Here is a 23,641-nt window from a genome sequence, read left to right as displayed (position 1 = left end):
CTGATGCCCATGGCACTTGCCATATGTGCCAAACCCTGGATACGCCACTGCCCCCCCTTCCATCTGCAATAGTAGAAATTGGCTGTGTGATAAAACGGCAGCTTAACCACCTGGTTTAACCATCCTCTGCCTATCTGCGTGAAAGAGCACTGGGGCTGGGTTCACACTATTGCAAATTGGATGCAGCTTTTTTTTTTTCCCTGCATCCAATTTGCATAGCAGGAGATTGTGGCCGGCTCTCTATAGAGCCGGTTCACACATCTCTGCAGTGGCTTCCGGTGCGAATTGCACACAGGAGCCCTGTGCAGCTTTTTTTTGGTCTGAATTCAGCCCAAAATTGAATGAATGGAGATGCACCGGGCTCTTTTGTTCCTTTTGGCCTTATAAGCCCCCATATTGGTCCCTATTATTCTAATGGGCAGCCTCACTAACCAATAGGAAACTTACAACTGAATCACCCAGGGGAGAAAATGGTGTAGATTAATTGTAAAAATTGAAAAAAATCTGCCACTATATGAGCATGATTACAGCACTAGCGGCGTTTTACAGGGTGTAGGGAATGGCGCCCCAGGGCGCAGAAGCAGATGTATATCCAAATATTTGATATGAAGTATAAATCCTATATATTGATAAGTAAGGCTGTGTCCCATGCTCTGTTATTCATGATTACAGACAATGCAGCAGGCCAGGGAATGCTCACCATCCTGAATTCCAGACAGACAGTACTTACTAAACCCTTAAAGTGGAAGTAAACTCCCCTATCGTTTTCAGCCAAGGAAGCTGCCATCTTTGCCTCTGTTTAATCTTCAACTGCTATGGTGCTGCACATGTGATCAGTTATGACACCAGCCATTGGATGGTTTGATAGTTTGGCTGAGAGCACAGCCAATGTGCAGTCAGCATTCCCAGCATGCCTTTTTTTTTTTTAACTGTTCAAATCGATGAGTTTACTTCCACTTTAATATGAGCCGGGGATGGGCTGACCCCTTTGAATGCTGTCTGTATTGTATAACACATGTCTCTTGTACAGGGTGACCAGGAGAAGCTGCTGTGGAAAATGGAAGCTCGCATGATTGATGTAGAGCAGAAACTCAGAATTGTAAAGATGCTTCTTCAGGAAAAAGTAAATCAGCTAAAGGAACAGGTAATTTCAGAAGGATGGTAACCCCAATTCCATGTCAGTAGTTAGCCCAACCCTTGCACACATGGGGGGGCTACATTAATGAGGCGGCTACATCAACTCAACTTCTAGGTCTAGGATTGCTTAGGATGGGTTTAAAGCGTCGCCTAGCAGGCCTTGTAAAAAAACAAAAATGGCAGGATGAAGGGGTCAAGCGTCACCAAAAATTATGAGCTACCGACTCGGTCATCCAGAAAGACAGAACTCCATGAGGGCCCGTTGTAACAACAAAATTAGTAGACTTGATGGTTTGCAAAGACTCAACACTCAAAACGAAATGCGGAAATATAATGTTGGGTTAGCCAGCTGAAATAAATAAATGGATCAGGGGCAGCAACTGATTGGGACATTTCTCCCCCCACCATGTCCCTTCCGCAAAAGTTGGTCAAACAATCAACTTTTGTCAAGCATGGACTGCCACAGACTGATTGAAAATTTGGTCCCTGCTGAACCGAGAAAATTTTGGTTCATGCATAGCCAGCTTTGGCATCCGTTTAAAGGAACATCCACCTTTCAACCTTGGTCAGCTGTATAATAGAATAATCTGCACTGATCGAGTTTGAATGACTTGGCATACTAATGCAAAAGTGGCAGTTAAGCCACTATCATGACCCAAGGCCATCCAATGAAATGCTGAGCACCTGGGGAGGTATTGTGTGCACAGAACTCCCCCCAGAAACATTTCCTGCTTGTGTGATTGGCTCACTGAGTTTCCCAGAAATCTGCACTAAGAGATATGTCAGATTTCAGGCATCTCCTGCAACAAGGAAAAAGTCCAAGCTCACTTACCGAGCAGCCAACAAACAACCAAGTCTAAAGCCTCGTACACACGGTACGATTGTTGGCTAACTGAGCGTCTGATTTTAAGGGCTAAAAGGGATGCAGACCCTGCAATTTTTCCTCAGAGCCCTGCAGGTGCCGCAGCTAATTGATAAGTGAATCTAATGGGAGTGGTTTCATAATTATCACATGGACACAAAGTGATTTCTTCAGAACAAAAAAGGCAGGAGTCTGCGTTTGTTAAAATCTTTGCAATTTACATAGATCACCTGGAGAGGAATATTTTTTTTCTCAACAAAAGTTGAGTTACTCTTTAAAGCGGTTGTATACTTGCTGAATTTTTTAATTTTTTTCCTCACCTGCAAAGCAAAAGGCATAATGAGCTAGTATGCACCACATACTAGCTCATTATGAAATACTTACCTTAGAACGAGGCCCCGACATCTGTCCCGATCCACGCCGAGGGAGATGACATGTTCCCTCGGCTTTTCTTTCGGGTATCACGGCTCCGGCGCTGTGAGTGGCCGGAGCCACGATATCGTTACTCCCTGCGCGCGGGAGATCTCTCTCCGGCAGGGTCCAGCGTCTGCCGGGCTTCCAGCCCGGGAATCCCCTGTGCGCATGTGCCGCTGCAGTCAGCGGCGCATTGCGAGGGGAATACGTTTTTTTTTTTACCTACAGGTAAGCCTTATTAAAGGCTGTCCTGTAGGTAAAAGTCCCCAATTTGGCTATACAACCACTTTAAGAGAGTCACCTAATTAGTAAATAGAGTTCACCCGTGTGTCATTTATTCTCAGTATAAATACAGCTGTTCTGTGAAGCCCTCAGAGGTTTGTTAGAGAACATCAGTGAACAAACCGCATCATGAAGACCAAGGAACACACCAGACGGGTCAGGGATAAAGTTGTGGAGAAGTTTAAATAGGGTAAGGTTATTAAAAAAAAAAAAATCCCAAGCTTTGAACATCTCACGGAGCTCTGTTCAATCCATCATCTGAAAATGGAAAGAGTATGGCACAACTGAAAACCTACCAAGACACGGTCGTCTACCTAAACTGACATTCTGGGCAAGGAGAGCATTCATCAGAGAAGAAGCCAAGAGGTCCATGGTAACTCTGGAGGAGCTGCAGAGATCCACAGCTCAGGGGGAGAATCTGTCCACAGGACAACTATTAGTCGTCTCTCCACAAATCTGCCCTTTATGGAAGAGTGACAAGAAGAAAGACATAAGAAGTCCTCTTTGCAATTTGCGAGAAGCCATGTGGAGGACACAGCAAATGTGGGAGAAAGTGCTCTGGTCAGATGAGACCAAAATTTTACTTTTTGGCCTTTAAAAGCAAAACGCTATGGGTGGTGGAAAACTAACACTGCTGCACATCACCTTCAACACATCATCCCCACCGTGAAATATGGTGGTGGTGGCATAATGTGTGGGGATACTTTTCCTCAGCAGGGACAGAAAAGCTGGTCAGAGTTGATGGAGCCAAATACAGGGTAATCTTAGAAGAAAACCTGTTAGCCCTTGTACACACGGGTCGGACATTCTGACAACCAAATCCGTTGGATTTTGTCCAAAACTGTTGCATACACACGGTCGGACTAAGTTGTCGGAAAATCCAATTGTACATAACGTGATGACCTTATTTCGTTACGACGGGACTACGTTCAGGCTAGTAGCCAATAGTTTTGGTCTAGGAATTTGATCTGAGCATGCGTGGCACTTTGTCCGTCGGAGTAGGCTACACATGATCGGAGTATGTCCGATCGGAGCATTTTGTTAGAAAATTTTACTGGCAAGTTGGAAAACTTGGTCCGTCGGATACTCCGACGGAAACAGTCCGATGGAGACCACACACAGTCGGAATATCCGACAAAACGGTCCGATAGGACACATTCCGTCAGAATCTCCGACCGTGTGTACAAGGACTTAGAGTCTGCAAAAGACCGGGGCGAAGGCTCACCTTCCAGCAGGATAATGACCCTAAACATACAGCCAGAGCTGCAATGGAATAGTTTAGATCAAAGCATATTCATGTGTTAGAATGGCCCAGTCAAGGTTGAGAATTGAGAATCTGTGGCAAGACCTGAAAATTGCTGTTCGCAGACGCCCTCCAGCCAATTTGACAGTTTGAGCTATTTTCCCAAGAAAAACGGGCAAAGCTGGTAGTGACATACCCAAAAATACTTGCAGTCGCAATTGCAGCGAAAGATGGTTCTAACAAAGTATTGACTCGGGGGTGGAATACCAATGCATGCCATACTTTTCAGATTTTTTTTTATTTATTTTTTTAGTAAAACCGATTTATCATTTTCCTTTCACTTCACAATTAGGTGCCACTTTGTGTTGGTCTATCACATAAAATACCAATAAAATACATTAATGTTTTTGGTTATAACATGACAAAATGTGAATAATTTCAAGGAATATCAAAAAGTACAAGATGAAGAAATCAAACTATGGATAATGCCACATCCCAAAATAGAATAGAGCAAAGAAAGGGGGACTGAGAGGTAACAAACCTCAGGGACTTTCATGGTATCTAATACAAGGATCAAAATGCCAAAGATCAACAAATATAAAACACTAAGATTTTTATTAACCCTTTCATGACTAAGCCTATTTTTGGCATTTGGTGTTTACAAGTTAAAATCCATATTTTTTGCTAGAAAATTACTTGGAACCCCCAAATATTATATTTTCTTTTTTAGCAGAGACTCTAGAGAATAAAATGGCGATTGTTGCAATATTTTATGTCACACGGTATTTGCGCAGTGGTGTTTTAAATGCAACTTTTGGGGAAAAGGGACATTTTCATGAATTTAAAAAAAACGAAACAGTAAAATTAGCCCAATTCTTTTGCATAATGTGAAAGATAATGTTACGCCGAGTAAATTGATACCAAACATGTCACACTTTATAATCGCACACATTCGTGGAATGACGACAAAGTACGATACCTAAAAATCTCAATAGGCGACGCTTTAAATTTTTTCTTTTATGGTTACCAGGTTAGTGTTACAGAGAAGGTCTAGTGCTAGAATTATTGCTCTCACTCCGACGATCGCGGCAATACCTCACATGTGTGATTTGAACACCATTTACATATGCAGGCGCGACTTCCATATGCGTTTTCTTTGCTTCGCGAGCTCGTGGTGACGGTGGGCGCTTTAAAAAAAATTTTTTTTTATTTATTTTAAAATGAATAAATAGTTTGAAAAAAAAAAAATGTGATCATTTTTATTTCTGTCACAAGGAATGTAAACATCCCTTGTGACAGTAATAGGTGGTGACAGATGCTCTTTATGGAGGGATGGGGGGGGGTCTAAAAGACCCCCAATCCCTCCTTTACACTTCAAAAGTATTCAGATCGCCGAAAACGGTGATTCTGAATACTGTATATATTTTTAAAACTGGCGCCATTGGCAGCCGAGTAAACGGGAAGTGACGTCATGACATCGCTCCCGTGTTTACTATTAGGAGGCTGGAACGAAGCCGCTTACGGCGTCATTCCAGTCCCCGCCCAGCACCCAGAGGCATCAGATAGTGCATCGGTGCTCCCGATTGAACGGGAGCACCGGTAACAGCGGCGGGAGGGGGGGGGGGCATCCCCTCCCGCTCCTCCGGCATAACAGCCGAGTGGCTTTTAGCTGCTTCGGTTGTTATGGCTGGATAGCCAATCGCCCGCTTTAAAAAACGGTACCGGGATGATGCCTGTGGGTGCGGGCATCATCCCGGTATACCCCCCGGAAGCCGAGTATGCACATCTGCGTACGCTCGGCGGGAAGGGGTTTACACGTTTATAAAAACAAAAAGGCAACAAAATTACATCCATACAGTAGGATATAAACATATAAAGCGCTACCACTCTTGACATGTTTCACTCTTTAGAGTTTCTTCAGGAGATTGATGGTAAAGGTCTTTTATAAACTGCAACAACAAAACATAAATAAGGAAACAACCTTTTGAAAGACATTTGTACATAGATGTAACATGAATGTATATTAATTGAAAGTGGGGGCTGTCCACAAGGACAAGCCAACTACCGTAATACCATATCGAAATTATCAGGACATAGACAGCAGACGATCAGAGAATGGGAAAGAAAACCGCTCTCACCACATGTGTTTAAGTTCCTCAGTATGAAGATAACACAAATGTTGAGAAATTGGAGATCGCCCCAAAAAACACAGAGAAGCCGCGTGAGAGGAGCTTGCAGGGAGTTTTATAAAACGTGTAAATTAATATAAATCTTAAGGCCCGTACACACGGTCGGACTTTTTGACAACAAACATGCAAATTAGCTGTTTTGGAGCAACATCCGACCGTGTGTACGCTCCATCGGACAAACTTTTTCTGTTTTCATCTGACTTTTGTTGGCTGTGTGAATGGACAAACTTTCTGGCAACAAAAGTCCGATGGAGCAAAGTCCGACCGTGTGTACGCAAAAGCATCGGACTTTTGTACAAGGTACAAACACGCATGCTCAGAACCAATGCAAAAGATCAGACTACAATACAGAAGTTCACCAAAGGTGGCGCTGGAGTCATTGAACGTCCTCTTTTGAAGCGGCGTCAGTACGTTGTGACGTCATTACGTTCGTGTTTGTTGTCAAAAAGTCCGACCGTGTGTATGCAATACAAACTTGTGGACCACGCCCTTTGTACAAAAGACCACGGAAAAGTTTGTACAAAGTCCGACCGTGTGTATGGGGCTTTAGTGTTTTATATTTGTTGATCTTTGGCATTTTGATCCTTGTATTAGATACCGTGAAAGTCCCTGGAGGTTTGTTACCTCTCAGTCCCCCTTTCTTTGAATAATTTCAAGGGTTAGGAATACTTTTTCAAGGCACTGTCAGGAAGATCACAGACATTGGGTCACTAGAGAGCACGCTATGGCGCATAAGTGTGCTATAATGTGTATATATGCTGTGAACATAGCGGCAAAAACTTTGGGGGACCTATGGGTTCTGTTCGTCTATAACAGTGATGGCGAACCTTGGCACCCCAGATGTTTTGGAAATACATTTTCCATGATGCTCAGCTACACTGCAGAGTGCATGAGCATCATGGGAAATGTAGTTCCAAAACATCTAGGGTGCCAAGGTTCGCCATCACTGGGCTATAACATGTTGTCTAAACTACATTTTAAGGTTTTATGTTTAGATCTACTTTAATACAAGACTGTTAAAACGAACAACGTACCAATTTGTTTTCTAGGTCACCAGGAACTCTATGGCAGAAACCAAGATTAAAGACCTGTTTGTTGAAAACTCACAGCTGCTCAAAGCTTTGGAGCTGAGTGAGCAAAGGCAGCAAACGGCAAACAAAAAGAACTACTTACTGGAAGAGAAAATCTCTGGACTGAGCAAGATGGTGAGGGACCTAACCCCGAACAGCCAAGGGGCCGGACACTCCCACCAGCGCACGGCCTAGGGGGGGGGGGCCCTCATGGTTTAGGAATTGCGCATTTATGGACACTTTAACTGCCTTATAACGTCTCAACAAGAACTATGCACTACAGTCAGATTTCAGGTCCCACTCCATTGAAAACCACAGCTCTACATAAACCTGCTAGATCAGCCTGAGCAGAAGTATTCTCAAAAAATATTTGCTCGCAAAACCTTTTTGTTACTGATATTTACATGACAGGTACACTTTAACTGCAGCAGAAGTGCATTGTATCCCAAATATCACTGCCATATTTATTTTTATTTTTTTTATTCTGGAGTAAGAATATTTCTACATCAATGAAAACCCTTTTGCTTATGAACTGTATTTTTATTCCTCTGGATATGGTTATGTGATGTAAATACATAAAATTAAGCAATATAAATTTGCCATCATTTGACATTTGCCTCAAAGCACTTGCTGGACAAGTTACCCTGCCTTAAAAATTAAAAATAAAAAAACTAATAAAAAATAAAATAAAACTTACCTGCTGGCTATTTTACATGACAACACATTCACTGTGAAGTCCCTTTCGGCCTAAAATAACGCGCTCCGATTCATCAGAAAATGGAGAGTGCAGTCATTAAAGCTGCTGGAGTAAGGAGGTAAGAAAAGGAGCACCACACTTAAGTCCAAAGAATTAAAAAAAATAAAAATAAAAACAACAACTGTATAGCCAACGTGTTTCAGGGGCTCAATCCTCGATCTCTAAATAGAAAAATTTAGATCAATTCCAAAGGTCAGTGAACATGCGGGCAGGAGATTAGGGTTATATTAAATTTAGTAAAGATGGCACACTCGGCCGCTAGTTGTTGCAGCCCTTGTGATTTTCTTTACCTAACTCAAGCCCTGATGAAGGGGGCTAGTTTGAGCCCCCGAAATGAATTTGTTGAACAAAGATCTTAATTGAACCTTTTTCCGTATGGTACGGCTCTTCTTACCTCTTCCTTCCGTTCCAGTTTGAAGTGGCTCTGGGGATTCCTTATGTTTTGTTTAGCGCAGTCAACACACTTCACAAGCCATTTCCAGACTGGCGGAAGAAAGATCATTTGTGCCATCCACCCTCAATTTAAGCTGCCATGGCATTACAATTTGGCCAGCAAGTGCTCTGTAGCATATCTGCTAAGCAAACAGCCAGTCCCTGTTCTCCTTTGCAAATTGCCTCCTTCTTAACCCAGAAAGATGAAGTACATTGCTTATTTTTGATCAGACTCGCAAAGCAAGGATCAGAATGATAGAGCCAATGCCCATACCTTTTGAAATGTATTCCGCGGGGGCAGATTCCCCTTTTCTGTTCTCACATGCTCCTCTTTTGGACCAATACTAATTTTGGGACCCTTTATTCAGCTTCAGTTTGAGTGGCATGTTTGACAAAGGATCAGGTTGCACCTCAAGAGCCAGACAATGCCAGCCTCCATCCGAGGCTTCTCCATTTTTCTCTTTGTTCTTGACATATTAACATTTTGCAAATCTCAGAGGAGCTAAAACTGCAACTGTGACAGAATTCAAAGTTATCTCATATGAACTAAGCTCCTCCGTGATCTTACATTGTAAGTAGAGCACTGCCTTCCGTACATATGTATATAAAAATATGTCTATTTATTTGTCCCTGGCACTGCCTTTACTTAAAAGGAAAAACTGAAGTTATGAAAATTTCTGTAATTAAAGAACATTGCAAAGGTGATCCTTTGAGGTTACTTGTGTTTTATTTAGGAGTCGGTCTAGGTAAGCTTAAAGTGTATCTATAAAAAACAAAACTTTGTGTGTTTTGGATACAGTGGAAAAGGGTTAAAACTAGTCAAGTTTTTTTTTTATGTCCCCCAATGGGGAGATTTTCCTTTACTTTCTGTCTTATACATTAAGTGAGGAAAATTTTTTCTTAGCCCTTGTACACACGGTCGGAGATTCCGTCGGAATGTTTCCTATCGGACCGCTTTGTCGGATATTCCGACTGTGTGTGGTCTCCATCGGACTGTTTCCATTGGAGTATCCGACGGACCAAGTTTTCCAACTTGCCGGTAAAATTTTCTGACAAAATGCTCCGATCGGACATACTCCGATCATGTGTAGCCTACTCCGACGGACAAAGTGCAATGCATGCTCAGATCAAATTCCTAGACCAAAGCTATTGGCTACTAGCCTGAACGTAGTCCCGTCGTAACGAAATAACGTCATCATGTTATGTACAATCGGATTTTCCGACAACTTAGTCCGACCGTGTGTATGCAACATCACTTCCGGACCTCTTCCGGAATTAATCCGTCGGAATTACTCCGACGGATTTGGTTGTCGGAATCTCCGACCGTGTGTACAAGGGCTTAGTTGTCACTAGAACAAGTGTTCCCACTGGAAGATTTCCTCTCTATTCCTGACTCAGTGGGATTGATTTAGTAAAGGCCAAAAGGCTGTTCACTTTTTATGGGAATTTACCCCATGTTAAAACACTGTGCATTTTTTTGATGCAGAATAAAAAAAGCGCACAGGACCTTATACTAGTTTTGAAGCATTGACCCAAATTGCACTTTCTAGCTTTGTCCACTAAAAGGCAGCATTGTAGTAGAATAGGCCATTCTCTACTACAAGCTTTACATTCACATTCCTGTTAGCACATCATTCATTTATGCACAGAGTTGTTCTGAAGGGTAAAGCCTTAAAGAGAATTTAACCCGTAGATTAATAACTAAAAAGATAAGTTTACTTTAAAAAAATAAAATAAAATACGTCCACTTTTTTTGCAGGTAAAAAAAAATGCACATTTATTATTTTTTTTGTTTGCAGGAGCCTGGAAAGCATTGCACCAGTGATCAGCAGATTGCTGATGCCATGCAGTTCTCCTAGACACGGTCACATCCCGTACAGTTAAAGCAGGAGTTCAGCCGTTTTTTTTTTTTAAAGTCAGCAGCTACATATACTGCAGCTGCTGACTGTTAAAATAAGGACACTTACCCGCCCAGCGCGCCCGCGATGTCGGCACCCGAAGCCGATCTCTTGATCATCATCTCGGGTGCTGCCGCCGCCATCTTGGTTATGGGAATCAGGAAGTGGAGCCTTGCGGCTTCATTTCCCAGTTCCCTACTGCGCATGCCCGCAGGAAGTAGCGTAAATATCCGCAGATTCTGCGGATATCTATGCCGGAAGTGGGTGCAGATACCTGTACTGTACAGGTATCTGCACCCCACTCCCCCCTGAAAGGTGCCAATTGTGGCGCCGGAGAGGGAGAGGGTTCCAATGAGCGGAAGTTCCACTTTAGGGTGGAGCTCCGCTTTAAGCCGATACTCCCTGCCAAAAACACTCAATGAACTACCACAGCTGTCCACAGCGCTGTGATAGTGCATTGAGAACTACTGTAGCTCATTCAAACACACGGAGCAGTGTCTGAACTTCTACCTGTACTGCTGCCACGAGGGGGGCGCTGGGAACATGTTACATCCTAAAATCAGGTGGAACATGTAACATGTTCCCAAAGGTCAACTTATCCATTAAAAGCAGGCCTGGTGTTGCTATGGTAAGAGGGCTCCATGCAAAGTTTGATGCCATTTACTGACTTTTCATGCAAACTCAGTCACTAAAGTGTCATGTGAACTTTAAAAGGCAATGCAATTTTAAGTCATTTTCTTTTTTTATAACTGCAGCTTTAGTCAAAATAATGTCTGCCGATCCTGCCATGAAGGTCCCTGTTCAGTCACTTCCTGCTATAGGGTGACCATTCTCTGTCCCTGTTTCCCAAAAGGGAAGTAATGCCAATGTGACACAAGGGCATCTGTTGGGAAACAAGCATCAATTTCAATACACTTTATACAGCTATTGTCATCAGAAAAGCTGTATCATCACTGCAGTGAATGTAGACAGGAAAAACGCTGCTCAAGATCATGCACACAGAGAAAATAAGTATTAAAAAAAAAAAAGGCAACTATTAATTTGCCAAAGCACTGTGCAATGCCACGAGATAGGGTTTACATTTACTTTAACAACAATAGGGCAAGGCCTGCTGTAAAGACAGATTATGTAAAAAGGTCACCTGCATCAGAAGGTCGAATGATGACCAGCTAAAGGGTGCTTTCCCATGCTTCCTTTGTGCTTGGTCGAGTGCCTCCAAAATAAAGATCACAATGCAAAAGTGCAACTCAGAAAGTGTCCCCGAGCTCTGTGTTTGGTCTTATGCTGCCATGTTAGAGATTCTTCTTCCTTCCACACCTTTCACGCCCACGTACGCTACTTTTTTTTGTAAGTTATTAAGGAGTGGTAATGGGTGCAGCTGCAACCCCTTACCCAATTGCTGTGGCATTTATGGCTACACACCTATCTGTCCCATATGCAGCTTACACTTTAAACATCCCTACCCAAATGATACAGACACACATCTCCAGGGCTTGTTTGGTCAGATGCCATTTAACAGACTGGTACAACTCTTAATCACATGTGGAACTAATGTGCACATGGACAGAGCAATACACTGAATAAAAAAAAAAAAATCAATTAGTACAAAATCCAGCTGTTTAGAACAAAAAGCCCAGTTAAATGTTTATATACCATGGGTATAGAAAATAATTACTCCCCCCTTAAAATAATCACATTTTGTTGCTTTGCAGCCCAGGGGCGGATTCAGAGTCTAGTCTCTGGAGGGGCACTGCCAGAAAATACGTTTTTTTTGCGGGCAATTTATCGGGGACATGGCTGCTGTTAGCGCTTCAATCATCCCGGCACCATGGTTAATATAGTGTCAGGATGATTGAAGCACATTATTTCTATTACTACATCATTATATAAAATGTTATATAAAATGAAATGGTTCAACTCCCCATAATGCAGAATCAGTGAGAGCCCCGAGTGTGTCACCTGCCACCAGTTGCAAATCGTCACTTGCCATGCCACACGTTGCGGACTGTCACTTGCCACGTCACTTGCCACACATTGCAGACGGTCACTTGCCACACATTGCGGACAGTCACTTGCCACGTCACCTGCCACATGTTGCGGACTGTCACTTGCCACACGTTGCGGACGGTCACTTGCTACGTCACCTGCCACACGTTGCAGATTGTCACTTGCCACGTCATCTGCCACCAGATACAGATTGCCACGTCATCTGCCACCAGATATGGATTGCCACGTCACCTGCCACATCCCTTTTCTGCTGTCAGGGGGCCTGCATTCAGTGTGAGTGATTGGGATGAGTATGGACAAGATGGAGGGAGGAGGTGCTAAAGGTGGGTGGGGCCAACACACTCAGGGGCGGACGCATAGAAAGAAGATTGCTCACGCTCTGCCACACAGTGCCACTACTCACTACTGCAGTCTGAGACTGCAGCAACAACCTAGGCGGGGGGAGCCTCCATGGTTTCTTGCATCGGGGCCCTGAGGTTTCTAGTTACGCCACTGTGCTAATGATACTGTTCTCATTACTAAAATCTTAAATATAGCCCCTTATCATCCCCTCCAAGAGCTTGCATACTATTGATGTTAGGCTAACTGGTATGTAATTCCCAGGGATGTATTTCGGGCCCTTTTTTGTCACATGCACACAATGACCACTCTGTTAAATTCCTGCAACTGCTTCAGAGTTGCTGTAGGCCTCTTAGTAGCCTCTCTGACCAGTTTCTTCCTGGCTTTTTCATCCAGTTTGGAGTGACATCCTGATTCAGGGAGGGTCTATGTTGTACCAAATACCTTCCACTTCTTAATAACAGACTTCACTATGCTTATAGGCATTGATAAAGCCTTTTATTTTTTTGTATCCATCTCCTGACTTGTTGCTGTTATCCCAGAGGTCTTTTGACAGTGCCTTGGCACCCATGGTTGATTGTTTGCATCAGTTGCACTACGAGGACTGAAATGCTCCAGGGAAGCTCTTTTCATGCTGAGCTAATCAAAATGACCACAGCTGAAAGTCAAATGGCTTTGTGTGCCATTGAGAAGGCGATTTAGCTACACCTGATTGAGTTGACAAGTCATTTTTAGGAGGGGGTTGATCCTTTTTTTAATTTTTTTTAATATTTTTTTTTTCACTTGGATGTTATAAGTTGCAGCTGGATAAAAGAAAAACTGCACCTGTCTTCATTGCAGGCTGCAAAGCAACAAAACTTGATTTTAAAGGGGGAGGGGTGATTTTTTTTCCATACCCACTGTATATCTTCAGTTAAAAATGGAGATTGTGGCATATTTTTGCAAATACTATAGGCTGTAATTAAAGCAAAAAGGTAGTTCAACAAAATACTGACACAAGGGGGGCTGATCCTTTTTTCCAACTCCGTAATTCTGTTTTTAAATGCGTTTTATTTATTTTTTTCCTGACATGTTTGTGTTATATCTTTCATTTGGATGTGCAACAGGGCAATTGCCCCCCCCCCCCCACAATATTACACCGACTGACATGATTTCGTTGTCAGTCCGAGTGTCTCTCTCTGTCTCATCAGCGATCAGAGACTCTAGTGTGTTATACAGCGCCGCTGGACCAGGAGGAGCTAGGAGGTGGGTGGAGCTTAGCCATTGGCTTGGCAACCCTGCACTCGTTGCTAGTGCCTGGGCCACCTGGCATCTAGCAACGAGGGATGTCATTGAGTCAGTCACGTGACTCATGTCTGAGTCTCAGAGCTGATGTGACAGGAGCTGCCTGGAGGAGCCTAGGCAGGGGCGTAACTATAGGGGGTGCAGCAGTCGCGACTGCAACTGGGCCCTGTGATGCAAGGGGCCCATGCAGCCCCCTCTACATATGGCCGGCAGCAGCATAGGCAGCTAGGGGTACCAGTGCACCATGCACACGGGTGGCTGGAGGTGGACGGTGACTAGCAGAGCTCCATTCTCGACTATCGCACTGGCTGCTCTTTTGTTGTGCATTCCTCGCATGACCTGTGTCCTTGGCCGGCTCCTCAGAGTACCCCTCTCCATGCATTGCTGCTCAGTCCGATGTCTGTTCTCCAAAGCCAGAGTCCCCCCCCCCCCCCCGAGTCCGGCCCACACTGCACTGCATACTTCTCCCGGGTAAACAAACTTCAAGCACACAGATGCAGTGCAACCCTATGAGAGCCCCCCGGAGGACACTGCAGGCTTGTCTGCCAGCCCCCCTCCTCCCTCGTCATACACAGATGATGAAAGATCTTTCTGGGAGATATGCTTATTCCCCGTCCAGCACACTGGATGGAGCCCAGGCCAACATGGATGAGTGCGCGGCCTACAGCTTGGTCATGGTGAGTCAGAGGACCCCATCCCCCACACACCATTACTTACCCCCTCCATCTCCCCCTGAGGACAGGGACCCCTTCTTATGTGAGGACAGGGACCCCCACCTCCCCTGGGGACAGGGACCCCCTTCTTACCTGGGGGCAGTAACTTAATCTGCCCTGGAGAAAAGGACCTCATCTCTTCTGGGGACGGGGACCCCATCCTGCCTAGGGACAGTCCCCCAATGGGGCACCTAAAAAAAAAAATAATAATAAAAAAAAAACTACAGATGCCAGTGGTGGAACTACAGGGCTCACAAAGGTCATACCTGCGACCACGCCCTGGAGTTCCACCGCCGAACTCAGAGGGAAGGGCCCTGGCTGGGGTTCAGGGGGGCCCTTCATGGTTTCTTGCATCGGGGCCCTGAAGGTTCTAGTTACGCCACTGAGCCTAGGTTGTTGCTGCAGTCTCAGACTGCAGTAGTGAGTAGTGCCACTGTGTGGCAGAGGCAGAGCGCGAGCAATCTTCCTTCTATGCGTCCGCCCCTGAGTGTGTTGGCCCCTCCCACCTTCTGCACCTCCTCTCTCCATCTTGTCCGTACTCATCCCAATCACTCACACTGAATGCAGGCCTCCGCCCCTGACAGTAGGAAAGGGACGTGTCAAGTGACAATCGGCAACAAATGACAGGTGACTTGGCAAGTGCCAATCTGTACCTGGTGGCAGGTGATGTTCCCGAACATGTGGTAGGTGACATGGCAAGTGGCAATCCGTATCTGGTGGCAGATGACGTGGCAAGTGAAAATCTGCAACGTGTGGCAGGTGACGTGGCAAGTGACAATCTGTATCTGGTGGCAGGTGACAATCTGCAATGTGTGGCAGGTGACGTGGCAAGTGGCAATCTGTATCTGTTGGCAGATGACGTGGCAGGTGACAATCTGCAACAGGTGGCGTGGCAAGTGACAGTCCACAATGTGTGGCAGGTGGCGTGGCAAGTGACAGTCCACAATGTGTGGCAGGTGACGTGGCACATCAGAAGCCCAGGTTTACCTGAGGGCACTGAAGACCTCCACTATCCAAATTCAACAACATGGCATCTTCTACAATTTAGGATGCATTGACACTATAGAACTTTACAACGGATGGGCATTGCAGTACATTGCAGTACAACATGCACACAAACTTGCTTTGTAGTGTCCTGCCAAGCATCGGCGCATGGCAACACACCATTACGAATGTCTGACGGCAAAGTGCATTGGGCTGCCATTCAAATTAATGGCCCTGCATTATGCCAACACATGCAATGTGCGTTGCTGCAAGTTACCGCAATGCCATAGTATGAATGATGGGCCTTAAAAGGAGCCCAGCAGCCTGATAGGAAGCCATAAATGTGGTGGTTAACAAGCCGAAAAGCCAAAAATTCCTTATACAGCTTTATGCCTTGAGCACTTTTTTTTCCCCAAGAAAATCAGTGACCAAATATATTTTGCATTCCGTATTTTTTTTCTCCCCCCTTCCCAGCTACAACGCTACTTTCAGGGTTACTTTTATGATTGGGATGTCTGGGGGTTTCTAGAAAGGTCAGGGGGGGATTTTGAGAGTGAGCATTGGCAATCACTTCTGTTTGGAAAACAACAGTGCAGCGCAATAAAAAAAAATCACATTAGCGCTTCATACAAATAAACAAAGTGTACATAATGCAAATATAAAAAATAAGAAATTGTGTAAAACCTCTAAGTGCATGAAATGAATGAGCAAAAAAAATAAAATAAAAAAAAATAAAAGATCCAATGAAGAGACAGAAGGTAGGTGAAACAATCTTCTCTGTATGGGACCAGAAGAGAGCAGAAATAAAACAGGCTTTAGCCCTTGTACACACAGCCGGAGATTCCGACGACCAAATCCGTCGGATTTTGTCCGAAACTGTTGCATACACGCGGTCGGGCAAAGTTGTCGGAAAATCCGACGTGATGACGTTATTTCGTTACGACGGGACTACGTTCAGGCTAGTAGCCAATAGCTTTGGTGTAGGAATTTGATCTGAGCATGCGTGGCACTTTGTCCAATCGGAATTCTCTACACATGAGTATTTTCTCGGAAAATTTTACCGACATGTTGGAAAACTTGGTCCGTCGGATATTCGGACGGAAACAGTCCGATGTAGACCACACACAGTCAGAATATCTGACAAAACGGTCCGATCGGACACATTCCGTCGGAATCTCCGACCGTGTGTACAAGGGCTTAAACTTCACAATAGGACAACAGACCGCCACAGTGCCTGAAAAGGTGAAGGCTTATGCCGCGTACACACGAGCGGATTGTATGGCCTACTTAGTCCGTCATACAATCCGACGAACAGTCCGTCATACTTTCGAATGAACGGACTTGACCACACACGGATGCACAAACAGTCCGTCGAAAGCTTGCGCGATGACGTGTACAGCACGTACGACGGGACTAGAAATAGGAAGTCCAAGACACAGCAAAGCACCCTTCCGCCGTGTAAATCCTTTCTGGGCATGCGCCATTCTTAGTCCGTCGAACTAGCACACTGACGAGCGGATTGTCCGCTGAAACCAAAGTATGACGGACAGAATTTCGAAAAATCCGAAATACTTAGTACGCCAGACTGCACGCTGAAAAAGTCAGCTGAAGCCCACACACGAGCGGACTGTCCGCTGAAATGTGTTTCGACGGACTAAGTAGGCCATACAGTCCGCTCGTGTGTACGCGGCATAACTGAACACAGATGACCCCAATAAAAAAGTGGTTGTTTTGTATTTTTTGGGACTTTCACCGCTATATTGCCACCAACTAGTACGCAACCACACTCAATAAGGAATGATGTCATAAAAGGAAAAAAAGAAACTCTCTGTGATGTAAACCAGTAGAGTCTATGCTATTTCACAAAAGAAAATGCACTTACAATAGATGGATGTCACTTGTAGAGTCAGTCTGCCAGAAACCAAGATGGCTGGTTGGTATTTGTGTTCTGGCTTCACCCAATGCGTTTCATCATACAGGGCTAAAAAAACTAATTTTTTTGTTGCGCTAATGGGTTACATATAGCAAGGGCGGGGGGGGGGGGGAAATGAGGGGAGAGGGAAAGGAAGGTAAGGGGTACATTATAGCTGGAGTACAGGACAATGTTTAGACTTCAAATACTGTTTTTGGAAAAATCCAAACAATTCAGAAGCGGTTATGGAACAATAAGTCTGTAGTCACTTGAGAAAGGAAGTATTGTTGCACAAGCATGGAGGCAGCATGTTGAAGGGTAGAAGACACCTTTGGAAAATATACAAGCAGAAACGCAAAACAGCGCCAACCTAAGTGCAGTATTAAAGTCCACAATTATTTATTTAGAATGTAGTACACTCACGCTGCGTAGGAGAAAATCAGGCTCATCGTGTATGTAAGAAAATGTTTCAAAGTTCATCACAGGACTCCCAGGGGAAGGTGATCCCCTTGAGCCGGAGCGTCTCATCCGGTGGCGCCGGTGGTTTCCAGCGTCTCTGGCTCGATGTCGCGCAGCGTCACGGAGGTCAGCTGGTGAGGTGTCTGGGGTCGCGCTGTGGTGCTGTCAATGCACTCGTTCGGAGCATGCGTGCTCCTTCATCAGGCATAAGGGCTACCATATTGGAAATGGTCAAATAGGGGAAGAGCGGTGCTGATTGGCCAATGTGATCACAGTACCGCCCCTACAGTGCCCCTGATTTTCTCCTACACAGATTCTAAATAAATAATTGTGGACTTTAATACTGCACTTAGGTTGGCGCTGTTTTGCGTTTCTGCTTGTACATCATACAGAGCTTCTGATGACATTGCGTACAATAAAACGCATTAGGTGGAGCAGGGACACATGTCACATATGTGTAAACCAGACGGCCATCTTGGTTGCTGGCAGACTATCCATGTGACATGAAGTGTTTGTATAGCATCCATCTATTGTAAGCACATTTTCTTTGTTTAATAGCATAGACTCTATTGGTTTAAGCCATGGAGAGTGTTTCTTTTATGACATCATTCCTTACCGAGTGTGGTTGCGTACTGGTTGGTAGGAATATAATCAACGTGACCGTTTGGCAAGGTGCTTGATAGCAGTTGGGCGTCCAGAGGAATACAAACCAAGCGTGGTTTGACCATGGTTTACTGGGGGTCATCTGTTTTCGTCTTCACCTTTTCAGACACTGTGGTGGCAGGGCCGTCTTTAATATTGATTGGGCCCTGGACAAAAATTTTATTGGACCCCTCCTCATGTATTTTCACTCTCCACCTGCTCTGAGACATACAATAAATAGCAGTTAGACCTAAAATTAGTTTACTGTATCAGATCAGGCAGCAATTGCGATTGGTTGCCAGCGGTTACAGCATATCATTACTACTTACTGACTGGTTGTTAGGGGTTCCAGCACACATCACAGCTCACTGATTAGTTACTAGAGGTTACAGCAAATGATTTCTGCTTGTTAATTGGCTGCTAGAGATTACTATACAGTAATACTGCTCACTGGTTAGTTGCTAGGAGGTTACAGCACATCATCTCCTCACTGCAGGGGGGCATCATATACATATGAATGCCACCTTTATTTACATATCAATGCAGCCGGGCACAGCTATTTACTTAGTAATGCCGCCACTTTTTATATATGAATGCCGGTTATTTACATGTAAACACAGGGTCTGCAGGTGAGTCACCTGTGCACAACAATAGGGCAGAGCTGGGCAGCATTAGTACCAGCAATTCACACTGAGATACCAGGACACACCACAGGACTAAAACTTCAAGGGACGAGGGAATTTAAACTGAGATAGTTGGCAAGTATGAGGCAGCTGCTTTGGGCCCCACAACAATGACAGGGCCCAGGGCAGCTGCCCCTTTTGCCCTGCCTTAAAGACGGCCATGTGTGGTGGTTTGCTGCCCTATTGTTGTGAAGCTCAAAGGCTTGGAATAAATTTCTGGTCACATTCAGAGAAGATTGCGTCACCTACCTTCTGGCTCTTCATTGGGACTTTTTTTTTTTGCTTATCACTTTCATGCACTTGTATGTTTTACATCATTTCTAATTTGTAATATTTGCATTATGAACACATTTTGATTTGTATGAAGCGCTAATGTGATGTTTATAATGCTGCACTGTTTTCCCATATCTATGTATTAGGTTATTGTGCTAGCTGCTATTACTTTTTTATGTCTATTGGGTCCTAGTGCTATCACTTCTATTCGCAGCTCTGGTTGTATCATATTTACACAAGCTCACTTTAGATATATTCTTAAAATTGCACATTAACAACAGACAGACGGAGCTCGAATATATGCGTCAAGCCGAGACACCCTAGGGTAAAATTTGCAACCTTAGAGTTTAGGATTCCCCAACAACCGTGATTGCAGGAGTGGCTGCCAAGTATGGGGAACTCATTAAATAGAGATCTCTATATAGAGGAAAACCCAATCCAGGGCAGGAAGATGGGATTGTTTCTGAAATCCTAGCAATTTCCTTTACTTCCTGCAGTATATAGGGAAAAACTTAAATATGAAACAAAAGAAGACACGCAAATCATTGTAGCCATGGAGAGGAGCATAATACACTTGCATGGTCCACAGAGTGAAAAAACGGACAACTGGATGCAAAAAAAAAAAAAAAAAACAAGCTAAAAAACTTTGTCACAACATTCATTACTCAACACTGCTATAGACTAACCTAAAGTAAAACCATGGGCAGTTACAAACGGCCCCTCTTTAAACCAGATATGTATGACTAAAATCCTTATTTTTTACATTTTAGATTAGCCTCCTGTAAAGCAGATTTTACACTGGGAAAGGAAGGGACAGCAGAGTAAGCAATTCAAGTGCACTGAACAGTGTACGTCATTCTAAAGCCTCATACACACGATCGGACTTTGTACAAACTTTCCTGTGGATTTTTGTACAAAGGGCGTCGGTCGTGAACTTGTATTGCATACACATGGCAGGACTTTTTCAGCCAACTTTCACCAAATCACTTTTTTTTTTTTTTGCTCTTTACCGCCACCTTTGGTCAACTTCTGTATTGTTGTCTGATCTTTTGCATTGGTTCTGAGCATGGCGCAATTGTATTTTGTACAAAAGTCCTATGGTTTTCTGTACACACGATCAGACTTTGCTCCATTGGACTTTTGTTGCCGGAAAGTTTGTCCGTTCGCACAGTCAACAAAAGTCAGATGAAAACCCGAAAAAGTTTGTCCGATGGAGCGTACACACGGTCAGATGTTGCCTTAAAACAGCTCATTTGCATGTTTGTTGTCAAAAAGTCCGATCGTGTGTATGGGCCTTAACACACAGATAACGGGAAGAGCAATAGGGATGACCCCATCGGTAAGCTTCTGTTCCCTCACTATGCAAGGAAAGGGACAGTTCTTCACTTAAGGCCCGTACACACGATCAGACTTTTTGACAACAAACATGCAAATTAGCTGTTTTGGAGCAACATCCGACCGTGTGTACGCTCCATCGGACAAACTTTTTTGGTTTTCATCTGACTTTTGTTGGCTGTGCCAACGGACAAACTTTCTGGAAACAAAAGTCCGATAGAGCAAAGTCTGATCGTGTGTACAGAAAACCATAGGACTTTTATACAAAGTACAAACAGGCATGCTCAGAACCAATGCAAAAGATCAGACAACAATACAGAAGTTGACCAAAGGTGGCGGTAAAGAGCAGAAAAAAACATATGATTTGGTGAAAGTTGGCTGAAAAAGTCCTGCTGTGTGTATGCAATACAAGTTCACGTCCGACGTCCTTTGTACAAAAATCACCGTAAGCAGCCCCAGGAGGAAGTCAGCATAGCACAGAGATGGTGGGAGCCCCTCATAATGAGCATAGCACAGGGATGGTGGGAGCCCCTCATAATGAGCATAGCACAGGGATGGTGGGAGCCCCTCATAATGAGCATAGCACAGGGATGGTGGGAGCCCCTCATAATAAGCAGCCCCAGGAGGAAGTCAGCACAGCACAGGGATGGTGGGAGCCCCTCATAATAAGCAGCCCCAGGAGGAAGTCAGCACAGCACAGGGATGGTGGGAGCCCCTCACAATAAGCAGCCCCAGTAGAAATATGACACTGCTTAACCTCTTCAAAGAGGAGGGTACGGGCATATAGTAGGGTGTGCTTTTTTTGGACAAGGAAGTGAGCCAAATGAAGAAAGAAGGTCTCTGTGCTCGATTAAAAAAATTGTTTATAGACATATACATGGTCTACTGGTCACATGTGTTGAATTCCTCCGAGATCCATGCCTCATTCATTTTTAGAAATGTGAGGTAGTTAACACTGTCGTGAGCTAGGAGAGTACGCTTATCGGACACGATCCCCCCTGCTGCGCTGAACGTCCTTTCGGACAGGACACTGGATGAGGGGCAAGCCAACAGTTCGATTGCAAATTGGGCAAGCTCTGGCCAGAGGTCAACCCTGCCCACCTAGTAGTCCAGGGGTTCATCACTCCTCAGAGCGTCCACATCGGCCGTTAACCCGATGTAGTCGGACACCTGACAGTCTAGGCGTTCCCTGATGCTGGATCCGGATGACACCCGTCGATGGGTCGGCTGAAAGAATGACCTCATATCCGAAGACACCAACACATCTTCAAACCGGCCTCTTCTTGCAGGCACTGTTGGATTGGTACCCGCAACTCCTTCTCTGGGAGTGGGAATTGCTCCTCTGCCAGCGCACGCAAAGGCAGAATGCAGCATTTCTCAAAGCAAGGCCTGGAAGTGCTCCATTCTGCCAGCCCTCTGTGACGGCGGTAACATTTCCGCCATTTTGTGTTCGTACCGGGGGTCTAAGTACGTTGCCACCCAGTACTGGTCCTTGACCCTAATGCTTTTTATATGGGGGTCCCTATTAAAACACTGGAGCATGAAGGCCCCCATTTGCACTAAACTGGAAGCGGTGTGGTGGCCTGGCTCCTGCTCATCATCCAGGATAATGTCGTCCTCTTCATTCTCCTCTCCCCATCCACGCACAACAGGGGTCCCAGAAAGGTTTAAAGCATGCTCTTCTTGCTCCTCCTCATCCGCCCCGGCACCATCCTCCTCTGACTCCTCTTCAGACATCCCGTTGTTGACTTGTCTCAGATAGAGTAGCCCCCCCGGGAATTCATCCAGCATTGCTACTTCCTCATCTTCCCGCTCCTGCTCCTCCACAGCTTGATCAATGACACAACGCAATGCACGCTCCATAAAGAAGGCATAAGGTACCATGTCACTGATGGCGCCATGGCTGCGACTGACCAGTTTGGTGATCACCTCAAATGGGTGCAGAAGTCTGCATGCGTCGCGCATGAGCAGCCACTGGCGCGGTGAAAAAAAACCCAGCTCCCCAGAACCTGTGCTGCCATAGAGTTCATACAGGTAGACGTTAACTGCACGTTTCTGCTGGAGCAGCCTATCAAGCATATAGAAGGTTGAGTTCCATCGCGTCGGGCAATCGCAAATAAGACATCTGACCGGCAGATTGTGTCGCAGCTGAATGTCAGCAAGGCGAGCCATGCCCGTGTAAGATCTTCTGAAATGGGCCAAGATTTTCCTTGCCTGCCGCAAGATGTCCTGGACCCCAGGGTATTTGACAACGAATCGCTGCACGACCAAGTTTAAGACGTGTGCCATGCATGGCACGTGCGTGATTTTGCCTTGTTTCAATGCGCTAAGCAGATTGGCACCGTTGTCACACACCACTTTACCAACTGTCAAATTGAGCGGTGTTAGCCACTGATCTGCCTGTGAACGCAAAGCTGAAAGGAGTGCCGGGCCAGTGTGGCTCTTGGCTTCCAGGCACAACAGACGCAGCACGGCATGGCAACGTCTCACCTGGCATGTCGAATAGGTTCTGGGGAGCTTGGGCGGCGCAGTGGAAGAGACGCTAGCAGCGGAAAAGGAGGTGTCAGCTGAGGAGGAGAGGGAGGAGGATGGAGTAGGAGGAGGAGGAGAAGAAGAGTCAGGCCTGCATGCAATCCGTGGCGGTAAAACCAAATCTACACGGGTGCCACGGGTTACATGCTTGACGGCCGTCATAAGGTTCACCCAGTGGGCAGTAAAAGTGATTC

General features: G+C 45.0%; 1 protein-coding gene across 2 annotated transcripts in view; it reads left to right on the top strand.

Moving 5' to 3' along the window:
* The window catches only part of NIN (ninein), a 230,668-nt gene extending 221,577 nt beyond the window's left edge, over positions 1-9,091 (top strand). The window contains exons 29-30 of one of the 2 annotated variants that reach the window (XM_077466784.1): positions 1,031-1,144; positions 7,177-9,091. In XM_077466784.1, coding sequence (XP_077322910.1) covers positions 1,031-1,144; positions 7,177-7,392 — 330 coding nt within the window. In that variant the 3' untranslated portion in view covers positions 7,393-9,091. The remainder of the gene's footprint in view (positions 1-1,030; positions 1,145-7,176) is intronic. The other variant, XM_077466782.1, reaches the window with a different exon arrangement.
* Positions 9,092-23,641: the final 14,550 nt, after the last annotated feature.

The sequence above is a fragment of the Lithobates pipiens genome, unplaced genomic scaffold (assembly GCF_037356315.1).
Source record: "Lithobates pipiens isolate NorthernLeopardFrog02 unplaced genomic scaffold, aLitPip1_a1.2 Scaffold_37, whole genome shotgun sequence".
NCBI classification, from domain to species: Eukaryota; Metazoa; Chordata; class Amphibia; order Anura; family Ranidae; genus Lithobates; species Lithobates pipiens.
The sequence above is the reverse complement of the archived record's forward strand: the minus strand, read 5'-3'. Positions and strand labels throughout refer to the sequence as shown.